Genomic DNA, 11662 nt, shown 5'->3' with positions numbered 1-11662 from the left:
TGCTGATTGGAACAGACATCGCCTGTGTGAAACGGGATTTAAAGTAGAACTGAAGCCAACAAGGTGTTTTTTGGGGGGAGATATATAGGAGGGTTATAACGCTTGTCGGCTCTTTTTTGCCATATGTGTCCAATTGTGGAGATTTCCTTTCAGTTTCTGTGCGATAGACACAACAGGAAATAGAGGAAATCCTTCCAAAGAAAGGGAAATGCCTGGTGGTCATCGGGGTCACCAGAACTAGGGCTTCATTGAACAATTTCCCATCTATGCCTTTTCTGGTGACAACCATTTTCTTTCACCTTCAGTGATAATGGTCACCAGGACAAATAGAGAGGGTGTATCTCCCTAACGGGTACACAGACAGCAATAGAAACATGGCAGCGGTTCTAATCCCTCTTCTCTCAAATCCAAAACTAAAAAAAAAAAAGTTTTGGCTTCAGTTGCACTTTAAGATTGCAGGTTTTCTGTTTAAATCGGGTAATAGAAAACATCTGGACACATAGTGATGCAATCTATTACAACAGAAAAAATATGTAGCCAGCACTGCTGTTTTCTATTTATTTAAAGCCAAATCTTACAACGGACGTAAGGTTTAGGAAGTTGGAAGACACGGACCAGGTAAGATAAAGACTTCTTTACAAATACATACATATATATATATATACAGTATATTTACTCAGCAGATGTTTATTATGGTTGTATTGTGTTATCTATGAAGTGCACAATGTAGTACGTGATGATTTCACACTCCATATAGGGCAGGCATGTCAAATCCGTGTTTTCTGGGCTGCATGCGACTCCATTACTCTTTCCTTGTGGCCCCTGGCTAGTTTAAGAATTTGTGATTCAATGAGGCCCCAGGGTGTTTAGTTAGCAGTATTAGACTCCTGAAAATGGTATTGTACCTTTATATTGATATGTATTTACATTTATCTGCCTGTCAGTTTTTCAGGCGGACCAGATCGGAAACCCGATGTTAGTCTATGGCAGTGGTGGCGAACCTTGGCACTCCAGCGGTGCCAAAACTACAAATCCCAACATGCATCTGCCTCTGTGAGTTATGCCTGTGGCTGTCAGAGCCTTGCAATGCCTCATGGGACTTGTAGTTCCAAAACAGCTGAAGTGCCAAGGTTCGCCACCACTGGTCTATGGGCACCCTGATCTAAACCGACAGGTGTCCGTCTACATCCGGTTCCCCCTGGCTATGGCCTGGTCTGGCAAAACCAATGGATCAGAGATCTGTTCCGCTGGACCTAGTAGTGCCGGATCAACTGTAACCAGATGTAAACGGACATCTGTCCGCTTACATACGGCTGCCCATACACTAACATGGGTCCGGGAATGTTGCAAGATGGAGTAAAATCTGCACAGACGCTGGTGTCACAACGGTGCATGGATCCCCTCCTGATCGGACCGTGTGAAAGTTACATTATTGCATATATATTCTGTTGATCAGCAAAGTTCTTTTGTACATTTTTTTCTCCTGTTTTTGATCAACTTTGAGTTTCACAAGCTTTTTACACTGTATTAAAGAAGAACTCCAGGTAGAGAAAAAACTTAGCCCCACTGCAAGGAATAACAGCTCATTTACATCTTGGGCTGTATTAATCACCTGATCCTTGGTCCTGCAGTGCTCAGCGCTCCCATCTCTTCCCCTTTGTTCCCGGTATGGAATATCCCTCAGCGTCATTGTGTCTAATGCAGGTCAATTGACCTGCCTTAGATGTGATGACGTCAGCAGTTCTTAGAACGCCAGAACCCAGGGAAGAAGAGGCTCCAGGAACTGGTCTAGCAGTCCAGCAGGTCCAAGGAACAGGTGAGTAATACAGCTTTATTTGACTCCTAGACAAAAAGAGCTGTAGCCCTCACTCCCAAAGGAGCCGCTGGAATACCTGGGCCATCCATAGCCTGACTAGGGATTATAGAAACCAGCTGCCCCACTAGCATTAATCACCCTCTTCTAATAACAGACAGAGCTGAGATCCAGGCCAGAAGTATGATGCTGAAGAACTTTATTATAACATCTGAGCTGGAGAGAGGGTTTAGGGCTTAGGACATCCATGAGAATAAAAGACAGACTCCAGACTTAACCGGTCCCTTTCAGATTTCCAGTGCAGATTCAATAGGAGCACACGCTGACACTGTGATAGGTACAGAATCTTCAGTAGGAGAGACACCAGACATGTTCCTGAGGTCCACTCTATTCCAGGCATCTCCAGCAGCCATCAGCTTCCCTGGTTCTCCTTTTCCTCAATCAGTAGGGTTGCCACCTTTTCTTCAAGTGAAACCCGAACACTCTAGCGACGCACGGACATTTTTCTGGGAGAATGAGTCATGGCTTATACATATGTAATAGCGCCACCCACTAATATGTAAATATTACAGTTGAGACTATTTTCAGTGGGGGGCCAATAGTACCTATCTTAATTTTGGTTGCCCCTGTCTGCCTGACATCTTGTGTCGGGGTTTCTGCTACCATGAAAACCCAGACACAACATTCAAAACCTGGACTGTCCGAGTGAATCCTGGACAGGTGGCAACCCTATAAATCAGTAGCAGAGGCCTCCTGCAAACTTGAGTACTAGCAAAGCATTTCCCACACTCAAGTATTCCCACCCCTAGGCCTATCCTGGGGGCAGGTCGGACTACACCCAGCCCTGACTGGACTCTGAGCTGTCCCAGAACTGGACTGGACTCTGAGCTGTTCCAGAACTGGACTGGACTGAGCACATGTCAAATCCTCTGAGTATATATGCCCTGTCCCAGCATGCACTACTGGCCATGATAGCCCCATTGATTGGCTGGTGCACTGCACACACACTCACAGTGTTCCCCATTGGTTGGCCCACACTGTAGGAGAGTTACACTGCACTCGGGAAGGTACAATCATTGCCAGAACACCTGGAATTAACCAAATACATGCCAACTTTAGTCCAGCCAGACTAACTACAGTTCTGGCAATCACTAAATTTCTAGTAGCCATTCCACTAAAGGTGGTAGGGGCTATGGAGCACTTAACCCTTGCAGGGGGGGGGGGGCATTTTTTTGACTGGAGTTGTTCTATAAACTTTTCATACCTAACAAATATTATTCAGCTTCCATTCACAGCAGCAAGTCGCGCTGAACGCACAGCTGCTGGTGTGCAATGACAGGTACTGTGCTGGTGTGCCCCTGCCAGCACATCACACTGTTTACCTTCAATTTTTTGCTTAGAAGTTTATTGAAATGTCACAAGCTCTATCGGCATAGGACGGTGCACTGCACCAAGCTGAACTGAGACTATTTAAAGTAAGGTACATTGCCTTGCCTGTGTGTTGGGGCTGCACTGGAAGAAGCAGCCAACGCAGACCCAATGTATATGGTGTGAACAAGCCCTAAAGCTGAACTCCAGGCACAGCTAAATACACAGCTGGGGTACATGTATGGGATCTGTCTTATAGGATGAATCATGTATAATGCTATGTCTTGTGATCCAGACACTTTATCCAAGTCAGCAACCTAAAAAGTAATGAAACCTAAGGTTGCATTCTCCACTCTGCTCCCCACTCTCCATCCGAAGCAGGAAATGTAGAAAAAAACTACCCACCCAGCGGCTGTGCCACCCCTCTACTCCCTGCCGCCCCGAGGCCAGGCCTCGATGGCCGTGTGGGAAATTTGGCCCTGACTGCACACGCTAGTTTAAAGGGCACCCTAGCGCTGCAGTACATCACAATGCACGATAAGAGCTCTACTGTGCATTATGATGTGCTGCGTTGGGGAAAAAAAGCGCAGGTGCATTTTTTGGGGGATATGCTTGTGCATTGGCAACACATTGAAAGAGACTATCCTTAAGGCAATGCATGTTAATGCACAACTCACATAATACACTGCAAAGGTGTGAAGGGAACCTACGTTCTGAAATGCATGTGTTTTTATGCTTCTGTAACCACCTTTAACAATGTGATTTCAAATATGGAAGCCTTGATGTGTGCTGGGCTTTCTGGAGCTGTAGCTGGGTGACATAATCATATATGGTTAGTAAAGGGTATCAAAACCCAAAGAGAAAATCTCTCTAGTGGGGTCACAGGACAATAGAAATGATCAGAGTCCAGTTTCAATAATCCAATTACACTTCATAATATTAGTTGTATTGTTTACCTTGATAACCTATTTTCTAGCATGATATTCCAACCTATCTATAGCTAATTATTGTCTCTCATTATCTTTTTAAAAGGTTGACAACGAAATGACATTGTTATCCATGCTGCCTTTGGTTTTAGCTCTTGGTCTTCCATATCTTGTTCTGTCTGCTCCAAGGCTTTCGGTGAGTAGGACTAATGTTCACAATACATCAGGACACATGAATAAATCAACATTAGGCTGAAAACTGGCATTTGAGTGTATAAATTAAAGTGACATTAAACCCTCAGATTTTCTAACATAAACCAATACTGTAATGTGTGCCTTACTGTTATCCATGGTAGTTTCCCTTCTCTTTGCTGCTCTTCCTTTTAAATCCTCATGTCTTCTCATGCTTGGGGAGAACTTCCCTTTGCAGCTCTGGGCCTCTTCCTGTAGTGCTGGCTCAGGTTACAAACCTATACAAACCTATACACAGACACCATATATCCATTCCTGAGACAAGGCAGTCTGCTGCAAAACAGAAGTTCTGCCCAGCATGAGAACAGATACAGATTTAAAAGGAAGAGCAGCAAAGAGAAGGGAAACTACCATGGATTACAGCAGTAAGGCACACATTATAGTATTGTTTTATGTTAAAAAATCTGAGGGTTTAATGTCACTTTAAGTTATAACTCGCCATAAACTAAAATAATAATATGAAGGACGGCATGTCTAGTCACTCTGCCATGAACCAGTGAAGGACAATAATGCAGTATATAACCAGAGATGCAGTTGTTTGTGTTTCGTCTCAGTATAGCAGTAGCTCGCGGTATACTGAGATGCCGCAGCTGAAGCGGATCCCGACAATTATGTCTGGATCCGCGCAGCTGCGTGAGTGACAGCTGGCTCTGCCTATCTAGAGGCAGAGCCAGCTGTACCCTCCCCCGTCCGATCCGCCAGTCAGCGCTGGCGGATCGGAGCGGGGACGGGGGAATCCAGCCCCTCCCCTTTCACGGCAGGGAGTTGTGACAGGGTTAAAGATTAGCTGACCTGAATTTGTTCTCTCTGGAGAAGAGGCGATTAAGGGGGGACATGATCACAATGTATAAATACATAAATGGTCCATATAAAGAGCTTGGTGCCAAATTATTCACGTTAAAGTCACTGCAAAGGACAAGGGGGCACTCTTTGCGTCTGGAGGAAAAGAGGTTTAACCTTTGCATACGGAAAGGATTCTTCACAGTTAGAGCTGTGAAAATGTGGAATAGAATCCCACAGGAGCAAGTTCTAGCGAGCTCGGTTAATTGAATTAAAAAACATCTGAATGTATTCTTAAATGCACAGAATATTGAGTTATTATAAGTATATAAGGCATCAGTGATTGCTGATCCAGGGAATATCCGATTGCCTTATGGGATCAGGAAGGAATTTTTTCCCTCTGTTGGAGCAAATTGAACCATGCTTTATAGGGATTTTTTTTTGCCTTCCTCTGGAACAACAGGGGGTAATTGGGGCATAGCGTTCTGTTTTTTTTTTTTTCTCCGTATCTCTATAGGTTGAACTCGATGGACTTGTGTCTTTTTTCAACCTGACTAACTATGTACTTCGGATTCTTTAACTTTGTGGTTTGGCACCCATTTATATGTCTAAACCTAGATTGGCCAACTGGGACAGCAGACTGCCAACCCATTGCCATGAGGATTTGTGGTCATGAGAAAAACTAATCTAATACAGAACTTCTGTGCTTTTGCTTTCCTACATAATTATATAAATCCTAGACTGCTAACACTTTGCAATGTGCACACACACACTAGAAAAGATTTATATAAACTAGACAGTGTAACACTACTTTCTAGAAACAAGTGAATAATACAAATATACAAATACTATGTAACATTAACCGATACACTCCTACACACTCTTCTTGTACAACGAGTCTCTTATACAGGTTTAAAAAGAACCACAATATCTATGAATAATTTTGCAATAACATCCACAATATAGTGCTACAGTCTAGCAAGAAATGCAAATAAATAGTGAGAAACATCCAGAAATGATAAATATTAAATAATTATGAATTGAAATATGTGATAAATCTTCAGGTGCAGTAAATCCATTTCACAAACATTGTCTCTATGTGCAATCATGTATTTTCAAATCAAATTCCATACTGTGCCCAGCAATGTCTAGTGAATAAACACCTCCACCTGTACCAAATCTTCTCACCTCAACACGTGGACCCTGTTACATGATAATGTCACTACTACATCCAAAATGACTTCTTTAGGGTTATCCCTGTGGAAGCCATTTTGTACATAACACGTAGGGTGGAGTTCGGGCGATGTCACCACGCAAGGAGCAGGAGTAGAATCCCTGAGGAAATAGTTTTGGATGTAACGCTGAGGGTGGAGTTCGGGTGATGTCACCACGTAAGGAGCAGGAGTAGAATCCATGAGGAAGTCATTTTGAATGTAACGCGTAGGGTGGTGTTCAGGAGATGTCAACACGTAAGGAGCAGGAGTAGAATCCATGAGGAAGTCATTTTGAATGTAATGCGTAGGGTGGAGTTCGGGTAATGTCAACATGTAAGGAGCAAGAGTAGTGGGCTGCTCTGGGTGCCCTTGATGAAGTCTTTTTGAACGCAATGCATAAGGTGGAGTTTGGGTGGTGTCACCATGTTAGGAGCAGGAGTAGAATCCCTGAGGAAGTAAGTTTGGATGTTGCGTGTAGGGTGGAGTTTGGGTGATGTCACCACATAAGGAGCAGGAGTAATGAGTTGCATGGATGCCTCTGAGGAAGTCATTTTGGATGTTGCATGTAGGGTGGATTTCGGGTGATGTCACCACGTAAGGAGCAGGAGTAGTGTGCTGCATGGGAGACAGGAGATGGAAAATAAGATTAGAGAGTGAGGTTAGAGAGCGAGTTACATAGTATTTGTGTATTTGCACTTGTCACTGGTTGCTAGTTTATATGAAAAACACACTACTCAAGAGACCTGGGGAGGGGTAGGGGGGGTTGTCTTCCTTTCTACAATATGATAGTAATGTCACCGTATAGTAAACATAAAACTCTACAACTTTATGTGTCCACAGCCTTACATTCTGCCATTATCATCTGTGTTTATATTAACAAATGCATATCGTGCAGTTTTTACACAGAACCCCAAATAATTTACAGAAATTAGAGCTTCAAACTTACAAAATGTTGCTCTGTGATCTTAGATAGTTGATCTGAGCATACACACAAAGATTGCGTGACCCAATTCGATCAGTAAGAGATCTGGTTACTCATTCCTGTGGCCAGATAAGTTTAATTTGGTCACTAAGCACCCAAGCAAAACTTCTAAATTATTTGAAGGGCAAAAATGAAAACTCACCTAATAACTGCATACTCACCACTGAATTATTACCTGTGCAGAATTATTATTCATTCAAATCTAAAAAAAACTTTCCTTTTTCTTGAAATGTATTGCCAGTCTAAAAACAACGGACTGGCGGAGTAATTCACAAACCACAATAAATAGATGACATTTGCTGGATACAAAATGTACTGTGTGTAAAGGTAAATTGTTAATATTTAGGAGTAGACCTATGAAGCAGTTCTTCGACCCATAGTGTTTCTGTAGTAACAAAGCATATTCAGGCCCCCTCCCCACATTTGTTGGATTAAAGTGACACTAAACACAGGAGTTAAACCTTAAAAATGTATTCAAGTGCCTCAACTATTAACAGAAATGTATCTTACCACTCGGCTGTAATCCTCAAATCATCTCTGAAGTTCATGATGGACTACAATCTCAATGCAAATTAGTAAACTAAACATGAGATTGTAGTCCTTCACAGGAGTGAGCTTGGAGCGGTGCCTACTTTACAACACACACAGGGACCATGGGGAACAAAAGTAGCCACTCTACAGAAGGAAGGACAGTGTCAGCACCAATTCAGAGATAATTTGAGGATCTACAGCCGAGTGATACACAAATAAGATACATTTTGTTAATAGTTAAAGTACTTGAATTAAGTTTAATTTGGTCACTAAGCACCCAAGCAAAACTTCTAAATTATTTGAAGGGCAAAAATGAAAACTCACCTAATAACTGCATACTCACCACTGAATTATTACCTGTGCAGAATTATTATTCATTCAAATCTAAAAAAAACTTTCCTTTTTCTTGAAATGTATTGCCAGTCTAAAAACAACGGACTGGCGGAGTAATTCACAAACCACAATAAATAGATGACATTTGCTGGATACAAAATGTACTGTGTGTAAAGGTAAATTGTTAATATTTAGGAGTAGACCTATGAAGCAGTTCTTCGACCCATAGTGTTTCTGTAGTAACAAAGCATATTCAGGCCCCCTCCCCACATTTGTTGGATTAAAGTGACACTAAACACAGGAGTTAAACCTTAAAAATGTATTCAAGTGCCTCAACTATTAACAGAAATGTATCTTACCACTCGGCTGTAATCCTCAAATCATCTCTGAAGTTCATGATGGACTACAATCTCAATGCAAATTAGTAAACTAAACATGAGATTGTAGTCCTTCACAGGAGTGAGCTTGGAGCGGTGCCTACTTTACAACACACACAGGGACCATGGGGAACAAAAGTAGCCACTCTACAGAAGGAAGGACAGTGTCAGCACCAATTCAGAGATAATTTGAGGATCTACAGCCGAGTGATACACAAATAAGATACATTTTGTTAATAGTTAAAGTACTTGAATGTATTTTTAAGATTTAACTCCTGATTTCAGTGTCACTTTAAGTCCTATTAATTTGGATTTCCCATTCTTAAATGCAGGGCGTAATAATTTTTGCTGTATGTATAGAATGTTACATGGACCTAATCTGTCTTTACATATTTGTCCTCTGTAGAGGGTGAATCATCGGTCTGATCAATTCCATTGATTACCATAGAGGACCTGACCCGGCTAGCTCCTGGATGCTCCCCACTGCACACATTTGCTGGAGATCTGGCATCCTGCAAATGAGGACATTAGCCTTAAAATCCTCATTTGTAGGCATTCACCCTTTGTCCCCCACTACAGAGTAATGACATAATGTGCCACAATATGTAGGGTCAATGACTATCAAATGACAGATGAACGTGTCAAGATTTGCTTGCTTGTTGAAAATATGCCCCTTAGGAAACCATTAAAACCAAGAATACAGCCTGATTTCCAGGTCAAGCTTTGTTAGTAATTATTGGATCATCTCTTTCCTCCCTAGGGTACCATATTGAGTTTGTATGGTCATCATAAGCACTTTCTTTTGCACATAGAGATTTCCCAAGTTGTTGAGAAATCTCAGTGTAACTAGGGCTTAATCCTTCAGTCTCCTACGGAAAAGAGGAACTGGTGAAATGTACTATTGGGCACGGTAGGGGTCAGGTGGGGCAACTGGTGGCGAGTAACTCTTAAGGCCTGGCTAGTAGCTCAGGACTTGAAATTTTGAGCCCTGTACTATGTAATGCTGCTGTCATTGTCCGCCAAGAGAGTTGTGGCAGGTTGCAGTGCTCCAGCTAGGCAGGGAGATATCTGCCTGTCTATAAGCAGCCTGAATAATATAAAGGGGCACATTTCTTTATATATTATGATATTAGAGGTATGTGCTGTCTATTGTTATACTGTATGTGTGTATGGATGCACACCCAGCTCTGCTCTAATGTTAATGGTAATGATTGGTATACTTTAAAGGCTGCTCATGGCAACCAGAAATAAAAAAAAAGGTTTATAGAGCACTAAAAAGGTCAATAATAAAAGATGAGTACAATTAATGTAAAAAGAAATGGATCTGCAATGTCAGGTTCAGTTTCTACATTTTCAACATTGTTCATTTTCTTCTGTTTCTCTGTGAAAGGACCTAGAAATCTGCCAAAAAGACAATGCAAAACTGCACCACCAGATCCAGATTCTGGAAAACTTGCTGGAGTTGGGGAAACTGCAGCTGAAGGACCTCAGAGAAAACAATTATCACTCTATCAAGAGCAAAGTGTTTAAAAGCAGCATGACCAGAAGTAAACTGGAGGATGTCCAGCTGCCCTCTACTTCTGGGAACCTTATTGTTTATGATAAAGGTTGGTTCATGTCATATATAAAAATATTTCATCTTTTTATATAAAGAAAAGAATCTGACTGCAAGCTATAGGAAACATACGTACATTTACTTATAAAGATATATTTCCCATAGGATAGGTCAGGTGCTGCACTTTTGAAATACAGGAAGTCTCAAGCGAGGCCCGAGCATCACCAAATGGCTGCACTTTGTTTTTAGCACCAGTAGGATATAGGCCAGCAGTTTAGAGTTTGCAGTCATGCTATGCTATATAAGACAGTAAAAGACTGGGTGGGGATACAGTATATTAGAGTTTGTGTAGGACACAGCAGACATGTTGCAGGTGATGGCCAGAGACTGAGGGCATTTTGCAGAAGGCTAGAGACTGTGAACATGTTGCAGAAGATGGTCAGAGACTGGGGACATATTGCAGAAAACAGTCAGAGCATGGGGACATGTTGTAAGAGAGGCCAGAGACAGGGGACATGTTGTAAGAGAGGCCAGAGACTGGGGACATGTTGTAAGAGGGTACAGTCCATGAACCCATCGCACGCAAAACCGCTGTTCCTTATAAAAGACTGGTGCTGCGGCAGTCGACGGATGGAAACCATCTATAATCACAGGATAACATAGACACTGGCACTCCAAGTAATGAATCCATGGCGTCTGTTTATTGACGCATGAAACATAGCACAATGCATCAAAAAGCAACGTTTCGGGGTCTTACAGGATTCCCTTCATCAGGCAAAATGAGTGATGAAGGGGATCCTGTGAGACCACGAAACGTTGCTTTTTGATGCATTGTGCTATGTTTTATGCGTCAATAAACAGTTTACTATTTTGTACTGAGATTGCAGTCCATCACAGGATTGAGCTTGGAGTTGTGACTACTTTACAACACACACAGGGGCCATGGGGAACAAAAGGTAACCTCCCTCCAGAAGTAAGGATTGGGTCAGCACCAATTCAGAGATGATTTAAGGATCTTCAACTGAAGGCTTCTTATGCACCAATTGCGGTGCGCTGCAGAGCAGTAGCTGCTGGAACGCACTGAATCGCTCACAAAACTTCCCCCTTAGTTCTGGGGTGGGAGGGGGCGTGCCGCAGCCATGCAGCATAGGTGATATATGTTTTAAATCCACCACCCTCATAAACCTACTGAACAGCTAGCCCTTCCAGGTCTGGGGTATAAATACAGTACGTGAAGCCATAATTACATTTTCTACAGATTGTTCAGAAGTATTTGAAAGAGGGAGAAAGGAAAACGGCTATTATCGCGTACAACCCAAACCACTTACTGAACCATTCACCGCTTTCTGTGACATGTCCGATGGAGGAGGATGGACCATTATTCAACGTCGCAGCAATGGCAAAGTCAGTTTTAACAGGTATAAAAAATATTACAGATTTACAATGGAACAAACATTGTTTTCTGATAGGTGATAGATAAATGGTGTTCCACATGTATAGAGAAGCTCTGATCAAGAGTAGTGATGGGCTC

The 11662-nt window shown here is 42.2% G+C and overlaps 1 protein-coding gene across 1 annotated transcript in view; it reads left to right on the top strand.

Moving 5' to 3' along the window:
- The first annotated feature begins 532 nt into the window (after nucleotides 1–532).
- LOC108787029 (fibrinogen-like protein 1) overlaps nucleotides 533–11662 on the top strand; it is a 19251-nt gene continuing 8121 nt past the window's right edge. Inside the window, exons 1-4 of the mRNA XM_018556463.1 lie at nucleotides 533–618; nucleotides 4214–4303; nucleotides 9967–10183; nucleotides 11390–11549. Coding sequence (XP_018411965.1) covers nucleotides 4226–4303; nucleotides 9967–10183; nucleotides 11390–11549 — 455 coding nt within the window. The 5' untranslated portion in view covers nucleotides 533–618; nucleotides 4214–4225. The remainder of the gene's footprint in view (nucleotides 619–4213; nucleotides 4304–9966; nucleotides 10184–11389; nucleotides 11550–11662) is intronic.

This window comes from Nanorana parkeri, unplaced genomic scaffold, assembly GCF_000935625.1.
Source record: "Nanorana parkeri isolate BGI_ZX_2015 unplaced genomic scaffold, ASM93562v1 scaffold238, whole genome shotgun sequence".
In the NCBI taxonomy this organism is placed as follows: Eukaryota; Metazoa; Chordata; class Amphibia; order Anura; family Dicroglossidae; genus Nanorana; species Nanorana parkeri.
The sequence above is the reverse complement of the archived record's forward strand: the minus strand, read 5'-3'. Positions and strand labels throughout refer to the sequence as shown.